The 21249-nt window shown below is 42.8% G+C and overlaps 1 protein-coding gene across 3 annotated transcripts in view; it reads right to left on the bottom strand.

Annotated features, from left to right (window-relative positions):
* The window catches only part of dnah7 (dynein, axonemal, heavy chain 7), a 221003-nt gene that overhangs the window by 104071 nt on the left and 95683 nt on the right, over positions 1-21249 (bottom strand). For all 3 annotated transcript variants that reach the window (XM_031793644.1, XM_031793645.1, XM_031793655.1), the window contains exons 34-43: positions 18452-18583; positions 15317-15538; positions 14123-14320; positions 10957-11112; positions 10583-10751; positions 10120-10246; positions 5508-5727; positions 1757-2215; positions 1503-1670; positions 927-1172 (exon numbers count right to left, since the gene is read on the bottom strand). In XM_031793644.1, coding sequence (XP_031649504.1) covers positions 927-1172; positions 1503-1670; positions 1757-2215; positions 5508-5727; positions 10120-10246; positions 10583-10751; positions 10957-11112; positions 14123-14320; positions 15317-15538; positions 18452-18583 — 2097 coding nt within the window. The remainder of the gene's footprint in view (positions 1-926; positions 1173-1502; positions 1671-1756; positions 2216-5507; positions 5728-10119; positions 10247-10582; positions 10752-10956; positions 11113-14122; positions 14321-15316; positions 15539-18451; positions 18584-21249) is intronic.

Here is a 21249-nt window from a genome sequence, read left to right as displayed (position 1 = left end):
ATATCTCTGCACAGTTACATCCCTGCGCCTTCTTCTCCCATCGCCTCAATGCCACAGAGGAATTACGATGTGGGGAATAGTGAGCTTCTCGTGTTGAAGATGCCATTGGCGGAGTGGAGACACTGCTTGGAGGGGACGGAACATCTGTTCATTGTGTGGACGGATCACAAGAACCTGGAATATCTTCGTACCGCAAGCTAGGTAGGCCCTGCTTTTCACCCGGTTTAACTTCTCCCTCTCCTACTGATTGGGATCCAAGAATATCAAGCCGGATGCTCTGTCACGCCACTATAGCCCTGCGGCTACACCCTCGGACCCGAGACCATCCTTCCCACCTCGTGCCTGGCGACAGCACTCAGCTGGGGAATAGGGAAGCAGGTCCATGAGACTCTACGCAGCATTCCCAGCCGAACCCTGGGGGGTTCACCCGGTTTAACTCCTCCAGGATCCAGGAAATCTTAAAGATACAGCATACAATTACATTCTAGACGATTATGTGCTTCCAAATTTGTGGCAACAATTTGGGGAAGGACCTTTCATGTTTCAGTATGACAATGCCCCTGTGCACAAAGCGAGGTCCATACATAAATGATTTGTCGAGAAAGGTGTGGAAGAACTTGACTGGGCTGCACAGAGCCCTGACCTCAGCCCCATTGAACACCTTTGGGATGAATTGGAACGCTGACTGAGAGCCAGGCCTAATCGCCCAATATCAGTGCCCGACCTCACTAATGGTCTTGAGGATGAATGGAAGCAAGTCCCTGCAGCAATGTTCCAACATCTATTGGAAAGCCTTCTCAGAAGAAAGCCTTCCCAGAAGAATAGCAGCAAATGGTGGACCAACTCCATATTAATGCCCATGATTTTGTAATGAGATGTTTGATGAGCAGGTAACAATATACTTTTGGTCATGTAGTGTATATTACCTGGAACCAGTCGATGGTGCAACAGTTGATGAGGGCAGGGAAGCGTCTCAGGCGGCTCCGGAAGGTGTCTCCAATAGGGCTCATGGCCAGCACCACGTGCAGCTGCGAGCGGCAGCGCTCCAGGAACATGTTGAAGAGCGATAGCGGGCTGCCATCCGTCTGCTTGTCGCGCTCCCTTTGACGATCAAGCACACGCATGCGCTCGCAGATCTCTGCTTTCTCGTCAGTCGCAAACAGGTTGGGTACCTGGCGTGAGGAAGGGAATGAGGATTTTTTCATGACACTGTAGCCATTTTTTGGGGGATTATTATAAAACATTTTAAACCACCTAAATGTTTGCATTTATGTATTTCGTAAATTGAGATATGGGTGTGTATCTCGAATGTTCATGCAAACCATTAATTAATTCATGCAATATTAACATGATTTAAGAAAAGTTAAAGAAAGGCAAATTACAGAAATCACAAATGTATACGACTAGTCTGTGTCTTTGTCTCTGTTGTTGTGTCTGTGACCCTGAATTTCTATATAGGGGATAAAGAAAAGTGTCAGTCTGTCTGTCCATCCATCCATCACCTCTCCAGTGTTGAGCAGGTTGCTGACGTCCTCCAGGAAGGACTCCATCTTGATCTGTGTGTCAGTGAAGAGGAAGACACCGTGCGTGTCGCCCTGCGTGGACTTGCGCATGATCAGCTTGAGGTCGTCACGCCACTCCGTCATGCCGTAGCTCTTTGCGATCTCCACCTGTTCAAAAAGTATATTGTGATTGTTATTGAGAGTTTGTAATTTTATACAAAATACAATTGTTAATGAAAAAAAAGTTTCTCTACCTGGAAGAGCTCCGCCTCTGCCATGTGGGCGGCCAACCTGGTAACAGACTGTCTCCCACTCCCGCCCACCCCCACCAGCAAGGCATGGCCGCGCGGCTGCTTGAGCACGCGCGAGATACGGCACACATGCTCGATGGCGAAGCGGAAGAGCACCAGGTTCATGGGTGCCTTGCTGACGTTGTTGTACTCATCCAGGTGCGACTCAACGACCTGCCGCAGCTGGTCCAGGTTGTTCACTTCGCGGTAGTTGCGGTCCTCGCCCTTGGGGTCGTGGAAGTCGCAGAACATGAGGCTGCGGAGGTCATCCTCCGTCACGCACCCATCCTGGTCCTGGTCTAGGTGCTGGAAGAGCTGGTGGAAGTCCTCTTTGAGGAAGGACTGGGACACCTCCTGGAGGTAGCCCACCATCCAGGCCCGGTCTGAGTCGTGCACTAGACGGTCGTAGTACACCCTCTGGACCTGTGAGAGTGAATGAAGTAGCAATTTGTCAGCATGAGAATTGAACACCTAGGGCCGGTTGCACCAGTTGGGCATAAAAAAGTTGGACTTAAATGCTAGGTCGGGCATAGCTACGTCTGACTTTGGGATCATAATTTACACCTGTTGCACCAGCCAAAAATATGACTAGTCATAGCTAAGTTTGAAGAAAGCAATGCTGGCATAGCTATGTCATGAGATTTGGTGCTTCATAATGATGGTTGCTAGGCACCGCACATTACAAGGCTGTTACCATCCTAGTGGCAGTTCGAAACTTTGCGAGGCATGTCCCATCACTTCGCAATGCCCCCCACTATGCATGCATGTTTTCTTAACCACAACTGGCTGGATCAATCAATAATTACATTGAAGGCATTTACCATATTGTTGCTTACTGAAACTCCCAAAGTCATCCAACCGTTTAATCAGTGTGTGGTCACTATAATTTCAGCACTGTTATGATTGGGACAGCGTTATTGCACTGCTTTGAGATAAGCGTCAGATTTTTTATTTCACAGAATCTCCATTTGGATATTTGGTTACAATTAGGCTAGGAAAATGTTAGCCAAATTGAAGTGAGTGTTCATGATGGTAATATTTAGTCTAGTTTTCTCATTTAACAGTGTAATCAGATTTTTTTTTTACATATTATGTAGCCTACACTAGCCAAGTATAACAGGTGGATTATTTTGCTCTTCAGTCACGTAGTAGGCTAGGCTATATCCTGACTTAAAGCCCTTGACTTGTATCTGTATATTTGGTTAATTGAGCTCTGGCTGGGCAAATAGGTGGAGGTGGCAGCTCATCTATTAGTTTGCTAATATCTGATCAGACATATTTAGCATGCTATAATGTAGCATATAAATCAAGTGTATTATGTTGCTATTGACTCACGCATAGGCAACTCAAAAAGAGGTTGTGAAATGTACACTCACATCCTGAAAAAATATAGATTTCTATTATTTTCTGTGCATATCATGAAAAAGACAGTCCCAATTTAACACCCTACACCTGCTCCCTAGTAGGCATAGAATCTACGTCCACGCGTAACTCATAGAAGGGCTAACACCCAGGTGGGAGCAACAGGTATCGTTTTTGGCCCGGAGTAGAGCACATTTTACGCTGGAAATAGAGTTACGACCCACCTAAGACCAACTGGTGCAACGGGCCCCTGAATATTATTACGATTTACACGTCATGATTTGTTAGAACCTTGAGAAAATAGACTCATGGGACAGTTTAAGTTACTGTTCGATTGAACGTCAGAATGGGCAAAACAAGTGACCTAAGCGTCTTTGATCGTAGTATGATCGTCGGTGCCAGGCGAGCCAGATCCAGTATCTCAGAAATCGCCACCGCCCTGGGATTTTCACCCACGACATTGTCTAGGGTTCACCGAAGATGGTGCGACAAACAAAAAAACATCCAGTCAGCGGACAACTCTTCGATCCTGGTCACAGATGGATGACTGCAGCCGATGAACACCCCGGGTTCCACTCCCAGCTAAAAACAAGAAGAAGTGGCTCCAGTGAGCACGCAATCAACAACACTGGACAATTGCGGAGTGGAAAAACATTGCCTGGAATACAACAGCGAGTTCAGTTTACTTGAGAGGCCTGCACAGTCCCCAGACCTCAATCCAATAGAGCATACAGTATTTGGGATGAGATGGAAAGGGCTATTCGCAGCATGAATGTTCCCGCCGTCCAATCTGCAGCAACTACATGATGCCACCGCATCAGCTTAGACCAACATCCCTGTGGAAAGTTTCCGACACCTTGTAAAATGCCACAAATAATTCAGGCTGTTCTGGAGGCAAAGGGGGGTCCGACCCGGTCCTAGATGGGTGTACCTGATAAGTGTAGTGTAGATTCATAAGGGCTTGACAATAACCTTTTTAACGCCACTTGATCTTCGGACAAGTAGGATAGATGTTTGACTTCATACCTAAAGCTCAAGTCACTTGTCCAAAAATACAAATAAATGTCTATCACCATGGGCTAAAAAGGTGACTGAAATTTGTTTTGGTGTTGTATGATGTAACGAACCATTTCACAAAATAAAATGCATTATTATTATTACACACAAGCCTAAGAGCACCATTGCCAAGCGTCGGTTGAAGTGGTGTAAAGCTCGCCGCTATTGGGCTCTGGAGCAGTGGAAACACATTCTCTGGAGTGATGAATTACGCTTCACCATCTGGCAGTCTGACAGACGAATCTGGGTTTGGCGGATGCCAGGAGAATACTACCTGCCAAAATGCATAGTGCCAACTATAAAGTTTGGTGGAGAAGGAATAATGGTCTGGGACCGTTATTCATGGTTTGGGCTAGGCCCTTAGTTCCAGTGAAGGAAAATCTTAACCCTACAACATTCTACACGATTCTGTGCTTCCAAATTTGTGGCAACTATTTGGGAAAAGGCCATTTCCTGTTTCAGCATGACAATGCCCCAGTGCACAAAGCGAGGTCCATACAGAAATTATTTTTAGAGATCGGTGTGGAAGAACTTAACTGGCCTGCACAGAGCCCTGACCTCAACCCCATCAAACACCTTTGGGAAAAAATGGATGCTGACTGCGAGCCAGGCCTAATCGGCCAACATCAGAGCCCGACCTCACTAATGGTCTTGTCCCTGAATGGAAGCAAGTCCCTACAGCAATGTTCCAGCATATATTGGAAAGCCATCCCAGAAGAGTGGAGGCTATAGCAGAAAAGGGGAGGACCAACTCCATCTTAATGCCCATAATTTTGGAATGAGATGTTTGAGGAGAAGGTGTGCACACTTTTGGTTAGGTAGTGAACAACACTGCCCCTTTAAGACATAAAAACACTTTTTAAAGATAGCTGGAAATGTGCAAGTTGTGTACTCTTGTTGGAAGCAATCAGTCTTCCATCACAACCACATGTGATCGAAAGACCGTTTGTGCTTTTCAATGGTTTCTACTCCGATGCGCTGTGCCTAACACAAGATTAACGCCTGTCTTGCAAAGTTAGATTTGTTTTGTTGCATTAATGTTAATAAAATTACAATGAATTTGCCACTCAACTTAATAAACTTCTCCCAATATTTGTACTTCCCATATGGATAGATAACACCACGGTAATGCAAGTGCAGAGTTTGGGAGATGAAAGTCAGCAACACATCGCATCCGTAGGACACTTTGATCCAATTCTGATAGGATAAAATATTTGATATTGTGATTTTTTTTTCTATGTTCTGCTTTTTTTTACCTGTCCCGGGCAAGCGTGAATACTGAGCCCTGTATACATACCTCATGCACCCAGAGGCGCTTGATGGCGCTGGGGTTCTCAGCTGTTTCAGGTCGGGACAGACAGATGCCCTGGATGACGCGGGAGAAGTCTCGCAGGTTAAAAAGGTAGTGGGACTTGGCCGGGGTTGGCAGCAGGTTCTTGGTGGCCTCCTGGTACACAGACATTGTGCCATTTATGATCTGAGCGGTCAGCGTTGCAAATGGCTTGGGGAAAGCAAACCTGGTGAGGAGTCATAAATTATATTATATACAAACATAAAAAATTGTGCAAACGTTCCACATACGCGCACATACACACGCACACTCACACTATAGCCTCAGCCGTGTTAGCAATGTATGATATTCTTCAACAACACAGACCCTAAAGCAAATCAAGGGGAGAGAAATGTATTTATTAAAAGAGAACAAATTATAGTTGTTATGCTGGAAAGTTGATGGTTGATCTTCATTCTTCTCTGTTCTCATTGTTTCTCCACTGAACAAAGAGACAGGATGTAGTTTAAACAAAAATCTAACCTGTGGTTGACCAATTAGAATTCATTGCAGCAAAATTGGGCCAATGGTGAAAATACAAAGTATCACATGTCAGCTTCAATGTATAGATCATTTGGACCAATGACAACTTGCCACATAGAGCTACAGTTGAAGTCGGAAGTTTAAATAAACTTAGGTTGGAGTCATTAAAACTCATTTTTCAACCACTACACAAATTTCTTGTTATCAAACTATAGTTTTGGCAAGTCGGTAAGGACATATACTTTGCGCATGACACAAGTAATGTTTCCAACAATTGTTACAGACAGATTATTTCACTTATAATTCACTGTATCACAATTCCAGTGGGTCAGAAGTTTACATACACGAAGTTGAATGTGCCTTTAAACAGCTTGTAAAATTCCAGAAAATTATGTCATGGCTTTAGAAGCTTCTGATAGGCATTAAAGACAATTGGAGGTGTACCTGTGGATGTATTTCAAGGCCTACCTTCAAACTCAGTGCCTCTTTGCTTGACATCATGGGAAAATCAAAATAAATCAGCCAAGACCTCAGAATAAAAATTGTAGTTCTGGTTCATCCTTGGGGTAAATTTCCAAATACCTGAAGGTACCACGTTCATCTGTACAAATAATAGTATGCAAGTATAAACACCATAGGATCACGCAGCCGCCATACCGCTCAGGAAGGAGACGTGTTCTGTCTCCTAGAGATGAACGTACTTTGGTGCGAAAAGTGCAAATCAATCCCAGAACAGCAGCAAAGGACCTTGTGAAGATGTTTGAGGAAACAGGTACAAAAGAATCACAAAGCCATGACCTCAATCCTATAGAACATTTGTGGGCAGAAATGAAAAAGCGTGTGCGAGCAAGGCGGCCGTCAAACCTGACTCAGTTACACTAGCTCTGTCAGGAGGAATGGGCCAAAATTCAACCCAATTTACTGTGGGAAGCTTGCGGAAGGCTACCCAAAACATTTGACCCAAGTTAAACAATTTAAAGGCAATGTTACCAAATACTAATTGAGGGTATGTAAACTTTTGACCCACTGAGAATGTGATGCTGAAATAAATCATTCTCTCTACCATTATTCTGACATTTCACATTCTTAATTACAACAGATTGGTGATCTTAACTGACCAAAAACAGGGAATTTTTACTAGGATTAAATGTCAGGAATTGTGAAAAAGTGAGTTTAAATGTATTTGGCTAAGGTGTATGTAAACTTCCGACTTCAGCAGGCTGTTAGCCAGCCTGCCAGCTTAGAGGAGTCTGCCACTAGCACAGTCAGTGTAGTCAGCTCAGCTATCCCCATTGAGACCGTGTCTGTGCCTCGACCTAGTTTGGGCGAAACTAAACATGGCGATGTTCGCCTTAGCAACCTCACTGGAATGAAGACCTCCTCCATTACTGCCATTATAGAAAAATATTGTGATACCTCACATCTCAAAATAGGGCTACCTAACATTAGATCCCTCACTTCCAAGGCAGTTATAGTCAATTAACTAATTAATCACTGATCATAATCTTGATGTCACTGGCCTGACTGAAACATGGCTTAAGCCTGATGAATTTACTGTGTTAAATGAGGCCTCACCTCCTGGTTACACTAGTGACCATATCCTCTGCGCATCCCGCAAAGGCGAAGGTGTTGCTAACATGTATGAAAGGACATTTCAATAAAAAATAAAAAAAAGTTATAAAATACATGCAGCCTACTCAATCACTTTGTATAGCTACTGTTTACAGGCCTCCTGGGCCATATACAGCGTTACTCACTGAGTTCCCTGAATTCCTACCAGACCTTGTAGTCATGGCAGATAATATTCACATTTTTGGTGACTTTAATATTCCCATGGAAAAGTCCACAGACCCACTCCAAAAGGCTTTCGGAGCCATCATCGACTCAGTGGGTTTTGTACAACATGTCTCCGGACCTACTCACTACCATAGTCATACTCTGGACCTAGTTTTGTCTGGGTTGGTGCCCCCCTTGGGTTTTGCCGTGGCGGAAATCTATTGTGGGCTATACTCAGCCTTATACTCAGCCTTGTCCCAAGATGGTAAGTTGGTGGTTGAAGATATCCCTTTAGTGGTGTGGGGTTATATCCTGCCTGTTTGGCCCTGTCCGGGGGTATCGTCGGATGGGGCCACAGTGTCTCCCGACCCCTCCTGTCTCATCCTCCAGTATTTATGCTGCAGTAGTTCATGTGTCGGGGGGCTAGGGTCAGTCTGTTATATCTGGAGTTTTTCTCCTGTCTTATCCGGTGTACTGTGTAAATTTAAGTATGCTCTCACTAATTTTCTCTTTCTTTCCCTCTCTCTTTCTTTCTTTTTCTCTATCGGAGGACCTGAGCCCTAGGACCATGCCTCAGGACTACCTGGCCTGATGACTGTTCTGCCTGCGGCCATGGAACCCTGACCTGTTCACTGGATGTGCTACCTGTCCCAGACTTGCTGTTTTCAACTCTCTAGAGACAGCAGGAGTGGTAGAGATACTCTGCATGATCGGCTATGAAAAGCCAACTGACATTTACTCTTGAGGTGCTGACCTGTTGCACCCTCGACAACCACTGTGATTATTATTATTTGACCCTGCTGGTCATCTATGAACATTTGAACATCTTGGCCATGTTCTGATAAAATCTCCACCCGGCACAGCCAGAAGAGGACTGGCCACCCCTCATAGCCTGGTTCCTTTCTAGGTTTCTTTCTAGGTTCTGGCTTTTCTAGGGAGTTTTTCCTAGCCATCGTGCTTCTACACCTGCATTGTTTGCTGTTTGGGGTTTTAGGCTGGATTTCTGTATAGCACTTTGAGATATCAGCTGATATAAGAAGGGCTTTATAAATACATTTGATTTGATTTTTAACTGTATGAGTCCCGGACTGGAACCCCTACACATATTCTAAACAGTTGTTGAGCTGAAAAACAACCAAAGTCCCTGACCCATTAATCTTCAGTTCCCCATGAAAGAAAAACAACTAGTTCCATTGATCTTTAGTTCTCTGCATTGTATATTTATATTTAAATATTCTTACAGCTGTCTGTCAATACTATCAACAGAATCCAGAATCCTCATTACCTTCAATCATGCAGGTTTGTTTGAACAATTTACATGACAATTTACTCGTTAAAACATGCGTGTTGAAAGATGGGAGTAATGTTAATATGTGAATACGAGAATATAGGAGTGTCACGCCCTGACCATAGAGAGCTGTTTATTCTCTATGTTGGTTAGGTCGGGTTGTGAGTAAGGGTGCGTTATCTAGGGGAATTGTATATCTATGTTGGCCTGTTATGGTTCCCAATCAGAGGCAGCTGTTTATCGTTGTCTCTTATTGGGGATCATATTTAGGTAGCCATTTCCCCATTGTGCTTTGTGGGATCTTGTCTATGTATAGTTGCCTGTGAGCATTATTATAGCTTCACATTTCGTTTGTTCGCTTTGTTGTTTTCTTCTTTGATGTTTTCTATTCCAAAATAAAGGATGGGAACATACCACGCTGCATCTTGGTCTACTCCTTATGATGAACGTGACAAGGAGTGTACTTGACAAAGCACAGAACATTGCAAAATACATACCACTTCATAAAAACTGTGTGTATATGCCATGTTATAACCTCTTAGAGGGACAGAGTTGGGCTAACTATCCTCCATATGGCACCAACTGTTCTGTAACAATACAGTGTTTCCCCTAGGATTTTTTTCAGCAGCGGTGTGGGGGGTCCGCGGGTGGCTTTTGGCCATTTTATTTGAATTCCTCATTGTTAGAATTGTTTTCCAAATCGGATGTTAGGTACTATATTTATTGAATATTATATGAATCCTATTAATTACAACGGCCTATTTGATCTCAGAGATCATATTATAGTTCAACAAAATAATTGCAGGTATTCAAATGTTACCGGTAACTAACTACAGAAACGATTTCAGAACAATCTGAAATGGTGGATGTCGAAATTCTCTTTCTTGTGCTATTTGAGGTGGAACGACCCGAAAGGGTTTATTTGTCTAGGAGGTTAGGTCTAGGCCTAAATATGTACTGTATATCTAGGCTGAACTATCTATCTATGTTGCTGAAGAGAGGGCTAACTTCTCAGCAACACTATATTGTTACCTTATAGTGAGGTGCCAGTCCATGATTCTGGAGAAAATTGTGTACATGGTCTTCTCGTCAAAGTCGTTGATGGTGACCGTGTTTAAGTGGCGTAGGTAGCGAGCTGTGATTGGGTTTCTCCCACCACCTGAGGGCAGAAATCCAATGCTTTGAAAATGGCTTTCGGTAGAAGGTGCCCTTAGGCTCAGATCTAAGACCAGCTCACCCTCCCCAAATCCTTAAATCAGTTTCCATAGGGGCACAGAGTTAGAAAACGTAGAAAGCGCACTTGGGACAAATGACTGTGATAGCATGTAAACCTTTTAAACGCTTCTTTCAATGCCCCCCTAAGAAAGATGAATAATAATACATTGAATAGAAATGGGTCTTTAAATAAACAGCAACTGCTGAATAGTGTTGTGAAAAAAAGTGTGAGCAAATAAACTCAGTAAAGGGACAGCTGAGCTGTACGTGCTAGACTCACCGGGCGGTCCCATGGCACACATGATCTGGATGTCCACCAGCTTGATCATGGAGCAGTCCTTCATGTCGTACCAGTTCCAGTGGTCCAGCCACTGACGCAGCAGCTCCACGGGGGGCTGGGCCCCGTACGTCTCCCTGGCCGGCATGTTCACGTCGTCCACAAACACCACCTGGACAAATGAAGAACTTATTAAACTACAATGTCTTTCACTCTGCTGCAATACTACTTTTCAATGTCAGCACAACACTACATTGAGGGCTTATCAACACCATTATTATTATTATTCAAGAATTAAACACATACACGCATGACAATGTCAGTCACGCATGCACGCACGCATCCATGTGCGCACACACACAGCCTGGCAAACCTACCGTTCTCTTGCCCATGGGTGGGCCGTACACCCCTTTGCGGCGCTTATCCAGCTTTGACATGATGATGTTCTGTGTCTGGGCGGCTGTGGTCTGTGCTGAGAAGTTAATCATCAGGGGGCTATATACATCCTTATTCAGACGGTTCAACAGAAAGTCCTGCAGAGAGTTTGTGGGAAGTTAGGGTTGTTTCACACTACTGAGCTGTTGGTTAAACATTCATCATAGTAGCTAGAACCGTCCTGGAGAGGACTGTTGAAAAGTTGAAAAGAAAATATATGAGCCAGCACAGATCGGTTCGTATTGGCACTGTAGTGTAAAAAGCGTTTTTCCTTTGTGACTATATCAGCTGTTTCAGATGGTTCTTTGAGAATCATGGTCCTTTGCACCAATTCCTTACAGACAGTTTTAAGTGGGGGGTTGAGGGGATGGTCTAAACAACAGTCTCTAAATATGAGTTTGAGGTAATGTAATCAAATACATTGTGAGTTGATTGTATGATCACAGAAGATTATTATGAATCTTAACTGGAAAATAAGAACACTTATTACGCAACACTCTTCTGTTTTGCTCGTCTCAAGCTGGTATTTTGAGTCCCTCTTGCAGTGTTCTAGGAATTGGATTTTAAAAAATGATGCTTTTACAATGAGCTTTTTCTTGCACATACTACAGTAAGCACTTTCTCAGTACTCACTGAAGAAAACATAGGGTGAATTATTTTCTAAAATAATTCAATGTTCAAGTTCTGAATTGGCCTGCAGAAGTGGCACATTTTTCTGTTGTTCTTTTGGCTCTGTACTCCAGCATTTTGTATTGGAAATAATACCATGACAATGAGGTTACAGTTCTGACTGTCAGCTTTAATTTTAGGGTATTTTATCCATATCGGGTGAACCATTTCGAAATTACAGCACTTTTTATACATAGTCCTCCCCCCATTTTAGGACAAATGTACTTATATGTGCATTAAAGTATTAAAAAAAGTTAAGTATTTGGTCCAATATTCATAACACGCTATGACTCATCAAGGTTGTGACTCTACACATTTGTTAGATGCATTTGATGTTTGTTTTGGTTGTATTACAGATTCATTTGTGCCCAATAGGAATTTATGGTAAATAATGTATTGTGTCATTTTGGAGTAACTGTCAGGACTTCCACCGAAGTCGTTTCCTCCCCTTGTTCGGGCGGTGTTCGGCGGTCGGTGTCACCGGTCTTCTAGCCATCGTCAATCCACTTTTCACTTTCCATTTGTTTTGTCTTGTTTTCCCACACACCTGGTTTCCATTTCCCTCATTAAGTGTTGTGTATTTAACCCTCTGTTCCTTGTGTGGAATTGTATGTTTGTAAGTGCTTGTGCACTATGATACTGGTGCGGGTCGGGTTTTGTACCCATGTAGATTTTAAGTTTTTTATTGCCGTTGCTTTTGAAATAAACTGCTCTGGCTATTACCTATTTCTGGTCTCCCGAGTCTGACTTCACTTCCACCAGTTCCGCAACCCTTACAGTAACTTGTATTGTCAATAAGAATATAATATGTTTCTTATCACTTCTAAATGAATGTGGATGCTTCCAAGATTATGAATAATCCTGAATGAATAGTGAATAATGATGAGTGAGAAAGTTACAGACACACAAATATCATACCCCCAAGACATGCTAAACTCTCACCATTACAATAACAGGGGACGTTAGCATTTTTGGAGGGGTATGATATGAGACTAACGTTCTCACTCATCATTATTCACGATTCATTCATAAAACATTACTGAAACAACATATTTGATGCTTAAAAAGCAACTGCCTTTAAAAAGCAACGCATCCCTTTGAAAACGGCCTATGCTGCATCGATATTAGTCAGAAACAGTTTTGCTAGTGTAAAAATAGACTACAAAGTGTAAATACGATAATTTTGCTCAATAACTCAGTTTAGTCTAAAACGGAGTTTGGGAAATCCATGTGTCACACGTTAGATGTAAAATTGTGCGACAAAAACGTCTTATGCTTCGTGGAACGCGGAATCGGTCAGGAAACATATTTTTTAAACATACAAATGACTTGCAGTAAAGCCGCTCAACATCTACATCACATTCGGTCATCCAACAGACTCCCATCCAGAGTGACCCATGGTCAAAGCCTCGCTCAAGGGCTCGTCGAAAGACCCCCCCCCCCCCCCCCCCCCCCCCACACAGTTCCCCAAGAGCTGCCCCTCAACCATCCGAGACCCCCTACACAGTGCCCCCCCCCAGAAAAAAATGTTATATAATAATTCCAGTTAGGAGCATTTGTAGAACGTTGGTGTGTAACGAGCTAGAGAATGGATGGAGGCTGTTAACATGATGGATCTGGAGGCCTGCGCTGTCACACCTCTATCCTCCTCAGAGCCGAAAATAGGAAGCGCAGCTGGCGGGAGAGCTTGGCAGTGACGGCAGCATGTACAATGTATCTGTCGGCAGGGCGTGCCCACTGTCGAGCCCAGGCCGGGTGCTCGTTTATCACCCCTGGCACGCCAGAGATGCCCTGCTCTGCCAGGCATGGTTACGGGCAGTCGGTTCTGCTCTGTCAGACAGAGCACAGCTGGGCTAGATGGGGAGAGGAAGCCCCAGTGAGCAGTATTAGAGTAGCTGGTGTCTGATCTACAAGCTAATGTTTCTACAGGAAGACCAGGCAGACAGGTGATGTACCTAAGGTGCTATGGGGCTGCTAAGGTTGCCTAAGGGGAGGCTAACTTCTACCTGCCACTTTTAGTAATGTCTGGTTGATTCAATATGTTTGATTATGCCGTTGGTGGTAGAGTAAGAGTGCTTATATACTGTGAAGGTAATGTGTTTAAGGCAAGTGACCTCAAACATTGAGGCAATACAGGCTCATCACTTAAATGCACATAGACCTATAGGGTCAGAAAATGAGTACAGAAAATCTGATCGATCGATTAGCTGGACTGGAGGATCAATGGGAGGATGGAAAAGGCTTTTACAAGGAACATTAAAACCAAGCCAAGTAAAAACTTCCAAGGCCATTATTGAAACCCATTGTTGAGACTGGTATAAAATCAGACACTGATTGTTTGATTGAAATAATTGGTGTAAACTGAGACACAGCTGAGTGGCTGATTGAGATAATTGATAAATAATGTTCTGATCGGTTGACTGAGAAGAGGCCACTCACAATGATGTAGACACTTTTGCCAGTGCCTGTGGGTCCGATGAAGATGGTGGGCTTCTGGTGGGTGATAAGCAGCTCCATTAGAGCTGTGTAGCGCACTGTGTTCTCCGTGGGAACAATGATCTGGTTGAAATGCACATCCTTGGGGATAGGGGGCGCCATCTTCAACTCGTCTGTCCACAACTCCCACCTCCCTGGGCCCTGTAGAAGAATACATTATATATATTTTTTTTAAGAAATTACCACAAACTGTTCATTTATTTAGGCCTTATAGTGATCGCTTACTCATTTCATGTCTGAGAGCAACTCAATATCCACTCACTGGAAACACAATTCAATTAAGCTCATTGGAAGTTGCCTTACTGTGATAGTGATATAGCAAATGGATGTTGGCAAGTGGCACAGTATTTTATTACTGGGCGCAGTAATCACTCCTTAAGACCTACAGTTGACCCCTGCAGATAAGGTGCTACTTTGCATCTTAGGGCTACCGTACAAACCAGAGAACTACTGCCCCTCTCATTGAAACCATGGAAGTTCAAGGACGACCACGGTACTTGTTATGTTCTGTTAATTACTGATGTCCCCTTTAAGAATGGAGAACCCTTGGTCATGCGCAGTGTTGTTCTATAATATTCTGGTACTAACTCGTTTTAGTAAATGTGAAGCTCCACTTTCAATTCCTTGTATTCAGAAACTTTCTTAATATATAAATAATTAATAAGAGCCAAGTCACTACAGTACTGAAGGCATTGTTAGCAGAAAACAGGATCCCCCATTATAGTGAATAGAAAAATTCAAATCTTCATGGTCAATCTTCATGTAAATAAAATACAGAAATCGAAGACAATCATGGTACCAATAATTTCTTCTAATACACCAGATGTATGTCCTTGATCCAATTCTTTTAAAATCACACGCAGAAAAAGTTATTAGGACAATTCAATTGCTAATGGCAACCTGCAGTAAGCGGTCGGCCTTCAAATTGAGATAACTTGAGTCACTTCCTTGAGAAGCTCAAACTGCGCAAATTATGTCTCCATGAGACGCTGTCTTAACCAACTTACTTTGGCTTCATTGCGCTATTGAGTCTTATTTACAGTCAAACTCACAGTTGGCTCTTCAACAATCAACATAAACGTGAGACTCACTCTGTGAAGCTTATTGTAGGCCTTACCTGGTCCTGACCAATCTCACCTCTTTAATGAAGCGATACTCATAGAGTGTGCCCTCCGTGGGCAGAGGCACAGTCAGCTGCTTGGCAGGAGACTCCACATGCTCTAGGATGCCATGGCGTGCCCGTGTCTCTTCGCTCAAGGCACCCTCCATCATCTCCCGAACCAGGCTGTCAAACTTCACCCGTCCGGACTCCGTACAGCTGGCACCCACCGACCACACCAGGCAGAAGATGAAGATGCCCTGTGGTGCCAAGATAGAATGATAGTCAGAATCTCACAAAATGCTCACAATAAAGATTTATCAGGTGATAAAACACAAATGGAATGCAGGAAGGATTCCATTACACAGATTTTTATTTTTATCACCCGAGCATGGCTGACAATGTCAGGTAAGCAGGGAGTATAAATCAATGTAGAGGTATCCTTTCTGTAGCAGTTCCAAGAGACCGCCACAAACTCAGTAAAGCACAATAAGGTAGAACAGAAAACCAGCAGGCTCCAGACCTAGTAGGGTAAGAGTTGAATAACCCTGACTACAGAATATAATTTTTTACAATATTCATATTTTTTTATTTATTTAACCAACAAGTGATTTGTGTAAATAATATTTATGTCTTGATTAGCAAGCAGCTCCATAGTGTAGGCCTCAGTAAACCTTTATTTGCTAATAATGACAATGTAGGCAATGTAGGCTGTGTAGGATGTCTGATATGAAAAAAGACTGAAACGCAGGTGGAGGACTTTTATTCTGTGATTGTGGAATGCGTGTGCTAATGTTGAACTTTGAATTGATTGGCTTCCCATCTCCACAGACAGGGACTACGTAAAAACATTTCACTTTGATATAAGTGCATCTTCGTAGCAGGTTATGAGAGCATTTTAGCTAACCCTAACCTTAACCTAATTCTCCTAACCTGCTACAAAAAAGTCATAGCTGTATCGAAGTGACGTGCTTTTAGGGAATTTCACACGGAGGTGGGTTTGGCGTGAGTATTCAGGACTTGGCCTACTGAGGCGAGGCTCACTCAAGACGGAGAGGGAAGGCTTTGACATTTTTGCCTCCGCTAGGAAACCGAATGCTGGATGATAAGTGTGAGGTGTCAGAAGATTGTGAAAGATTAAATACAAATGCAGATGTTGCCGGGTAAGCGGGAAGGCCTGAATGTCGAGCCCTGACACACATACAAGCACTGTCCTTGACACAAACTGTTCGCACCTCTCTTGCTGGCAGTGAGAACATTATGTATTTTTAAAGATAATTTCCTGCAATTGTACCCGCGGTCATATTGACGTCGTTCTGGGTCCAGATCCAGACCACGGTCTGCCTATTGAGAATGGCTGGCCTACGATAAACCCTACAACAAAAATAAACCATACAGCAAAAATGGTGCTTTGATAAGAAGACTAGCTGAAACTACCTGAAAGCAAAGAGGATATCATCAGTATAGTATGCCACAGGAAGAATAATACCAAATATGTTTTATAACTAAACCAAGATAGACCACAGCCGGTTGTTTCCAATAGAAACAAATTAGTCATAGTGGGCAGAACAGGCAAGGAGGTGGGCAGAGCCAAGCACGAGCTAACGAGATCCTATTGGCCCATTCTAGTCAGCATCTGCATATTGCCATTAGAGAACACTTACTTGGTGAAGTGTGCGTGTGTAATAACTACATTTGCCTTTGCACAGCTTTTTTACAACTTTGGCAAGGGGTAAAGTCTACAAAACGTAGTCCACTGTGTTCAAAGCAGATTCTAGTTTTGACAACAAAAAACTATTGAGATCAAAATGTTTCATCAATGAGAAAACTGTGGGTTGGACTGTGGGTGAGGTTTATGACCTCCCCATAAATACCTTTCTCCCTTTCCTCTCTCTTGAATCTACAGAAGGACTCTTGAAAAGCCTTTGTAAACATAGAGAGTCTGGGAACATCAAAAGGTGTGGGGAAAGGAACCACATTTCGGTAATCCAAACAGCTGAAAATATGCATTGGTACTTAAAGAATATGATGACAGATCAGTTGTCATCTGAGACATTATCACTAATGATAGGATGACAAACTGTATTTTGGAAAGTCTACACATTATAGTTATCAGATTCACATGGAATTGTTGTGCAATTTAAATGTTTAAATATGAAACTATTTGTGAAAAGATTACATGTAATTTTAGCTTCCAAATGAGAGAATTTGATTTTCATGAGTGAACTATGCTCAACTCAGTGGCCCTGCCCATGTGAACAGACATTGGTTATAAACTATGAAACACACCCTCCTCTCCCCTTCTATATTATATAGAAGCCCTTGACGAAAATGTAACTTTCTGTTCCGAGGACGTTAAGGCGACAGTCCCACGTTAAAAGGGCTCAGATAATAAGCTGTTCCAAGGACGTGGGGACTTGAGGTCCCCACATTGAAAGGACAAAGACCACCTACAGAACTAAGCCAACCTCAGCAAGAATCTAACAAAATTAAGTGACGACCTACACGCCAGAAGGATGAATTTCAACTAAACCAGCCAGAATATAGCAATATATCCTCTTACAATCATATTTGGTAGTGAGTGGAAACGCCAAGTGGATGCTTCACATTTATACATACGGGGAAATATCTGTCTCATTGTTCTATCTGTGATAATACCACTGCTTTCACAATATATGATTCATTCAGCACAGAAACATCCATAGGAACTGGCTCATCTACTAAAACATTTTGGGTCTCAGTGGAGGTGGTACTTTTTTTTAGCTTTTACATTTATTTTACCAAGTGGATATCAATCAGGGATACATTCAGAGAGATAACCCTCTTTTAATCATGTTCATGAGAAGGTGGCAACTACTTCTCTGAACTTAAAGTTAACAGTCTTTAGTGTTTTCAAACTCATTTAGAATGAAGCACCTATTAATTGATTCAAAATGGTCAACTATTAAATTGTCTACTTAAAATGTTACGGTTACATTGTGCACGGTGTGTGTGACAGAGTGCTTCATCTGGGTAACGTTTATTAGGCACAGAACAGAATAAAACAGGAACCTCTCATACTTGTCCAATAAGAAACACCCATGTTCAGTTTCCATAGCAGAGCGTTTAAAATGTTTGCCATTCCATGCCCTAATGAACACGACCCTCGCCACAGGGCCTGTCCCACCCCTCACCTCTAGCCAGGAGCAGATGTCCCTCTCATTCATGCCCTTCATCTTGACCTCCTCGCTGTACTCATCCATCATGCAATCCATCAAGTTCATCAGCGAGTTCACCAGGTTTGTGTCTGATGTCGGGGAGAGCTCCTGGAACAGGTACACAACCAATATACAGCTTCAAGAAAAAGTATGTGAACCCTTTCGAAATACCTGGATTTCTGCATAAATTTGTCATAAATTTGATCTGATCTTCATCTAGGTCACAACAATATACAAACACAGTCTGCTTAAGCTAATAACACACAAACAATTATACATTTTCATGACTTTATTGAACACGCCGTGTAAACATTCATTCAAAGCAGGGTGAGAAAAGTAAGTGAACCCTTGGATTTAAGAACGGTTTGACCCTCCTTTGACAACAATAACCTCAACCAAACGTTTTCTGTAGTTGCGGATCAGACCTGCACAACAGTCAGGAGAAATTTTGGACAATTCCTCTTTACAAAACTGTTTCAATTCTGCAATCACACCCTGATCAGTTTCACCTGTCCTCGTTATTGTCTCCACCCCCTCCAGGTGTCGCTTGTTTTCCCCAGTGTATTTATCCTTGTGTTTCCTGTCTCTCTGTGCCAGTTCGTCTGTATGTTTCTAAGTCAACAAGCATTTTTCCCTGTTCTCCTGCGTTTTGCATTCTCCTTTTTCTAGTCCTCCTAGTTTAGACCCTTACCTGTTTCTGGACTTTGTACCATTCTGCCTGCCTTGACCACGAGCCTGTCTGCCACTCTGTACCTCCTGGACTCTGATCTGGTTTTGACCTTTTTGCCTATCCCTTTGGATTAATAAACATTTTAAGACTCCAACCATCTGCCTCCTGTGGCTGCATTTGGGTCTCGCCTTAATAGAGATGTCTGGTGTGAACTGCTCTCTTGAGGTCATGCCACAGCATCTCATTCGGGTTGAGGTCAGGACTCTGACTGGGCCATTCCAGAAGGTGTATTTTCTTCTGTTGAAGCCATTCTGTGTTTTGGGTCATTGTCCTGATGCATCACCCAACTTCTGTTGAGCTTCAAATGGCGGACAGATAGCCTAACATTCTCCTGCAAAACGTCTGGATAAACTGGGGAATAAATTTCTGTCGACGATAGCAAGCTGTCCAAGCCCTGAGGCAGCAAAGCAGCCCCAAACCACGATGCTTCTTCCACCATACTTTACAGTTGGGATGGGTTTTTGATGTTGGTGTGCTGTGCATTTTTCTTTCTCCACATGTTGTGTTTTCCTTCCAAACAACTCAACTGTAGTTTCTTCTGTCCACAGAATATTTTTCCAATAGCGCTGTGGAACACACCCAGCTGTACTTTTGCAAACTTCAGATGTGCTGCAATGTTTTTTTTGGACAGCAGTGGCTTCTTCCGTGGTGTCCTCCCATGAACACGATTCTTGTTTAGTGTTTTACGTATCATAGACTCGTCAACAGCGATGTTCGCATGTTCAAGAGATTTCTGTAAGTCTTTAGCTGACACTCTAGGATTCTTCTTAACCTCATTAAGCATTCTGCGTTGTGCTCTTGCAGTCATCTTTGCAGGACGGCCACTCCTAGGGAGAATAGCAACAGAGCTGAACTTTCTCCATTTATAGACAATTTGTCTTACCGTGGACTGATGAACATCACGGCTTTTAGAGATACTTTTGTAACTCTTTCCAGCTTTATGCAAGTCAACCATTCTTCCATTCTTCTGAGATATATTTTGTTTGAGGCATTGTTCACATCAGGCAACGCTTCGTGTGAATAGCAAACTCACATTTTTGTGAGTGTTTTTTATAGGGCAAGGCAGCTCCAACCAACCTCTCCAGGTTAGCTGACTCCTGACTCCAATTAGCTTTTGGAGAAGTCATTTGCCTAGTGGTTCACATTCTTTTTCCAACCTACACTGTGAATGTTTACATGATGTGTTCAACAGACAAGAAAAATACAATAATTTGTGTGTTATAGTGTATTTAAACTGTTTGTCTGTTGTGACTTAGTTGAAGATCAGATCAAATTTGATGACCAACTTAAGGTAATTCAGGTAATTCCAAGGGGTTAATCTAGAGGCGAAAGAAACGCACACCTATTTAGGCGAGGTGCTGGCTAGCAGCGTAGAACACCTAAAATTAAGGGAGAGCCGCACTCTAGGAGCTCAGATGCAATAAATTGATAAACAATGTTTTGACAGATAAGCTGTCTTCATCAGGGTATAATGACAAACACTGCGGGGTGACTAGTTTATATATTGTCAAAGGAATTGACCAATGATTTCAATTGCAAAGGGTTCACATACTTTTTCTTGCCACTGTAATTCGAATCAAATCAAATCGTATTTGTCACATCCCCCGAATACAACAGGTTACCATGAAATTCTGTTAAAAAAATAGAGTTTACAAAATAAACTAATTTTAAAAAGTGTGTGTGTGTGTATATTGTGTATTATTATATATACATATATATGGGCAGGGCTACAGGTTAGTCGAGGTCATTTGTACACTAGGTAGGGGTAAAGTGACTATGCATATATAATAAACAGTGAGTAGCAGAATGCAAGTAGTCCAGGTGACCACTTGATTAATTGTTCAGCAGACTTATGGCTTGAGGGTAGTGGCTGTTAGGGAGCCTTTTGGACCTATACTTGGTGCTCCAGTACTGCTTGCCGTGCAGTAGCAGAGAGAACAGTCTATGACCTGGGTGACTGGAGTCTTTGACAATTTTTTGGGCCTTGCTCTGACACTGCCTAGTATATAGTGATATAGTGACTGTTCTCTCTGCTACCCGCAAG

Source organism: Oncorhynchus kisutch, linkage group LG2, assembly GCF_002021735.2.
Source record: "Oncorhynchus kisutch isolate 150728-3 linkage group LG2, Okis_V2, whole genome shotgun sequence".
NCBI lineage: Eukaryota > Metazoa > Chordata > Actinopteri > Salmoniformes > Salmonidae > Oncorhynchus > Oncorhynchus kisutch.
Note: the sequence above shows the minus strand (reverse complement) of the source record. Positions and strands in the feature narration are given on the sequence as shown.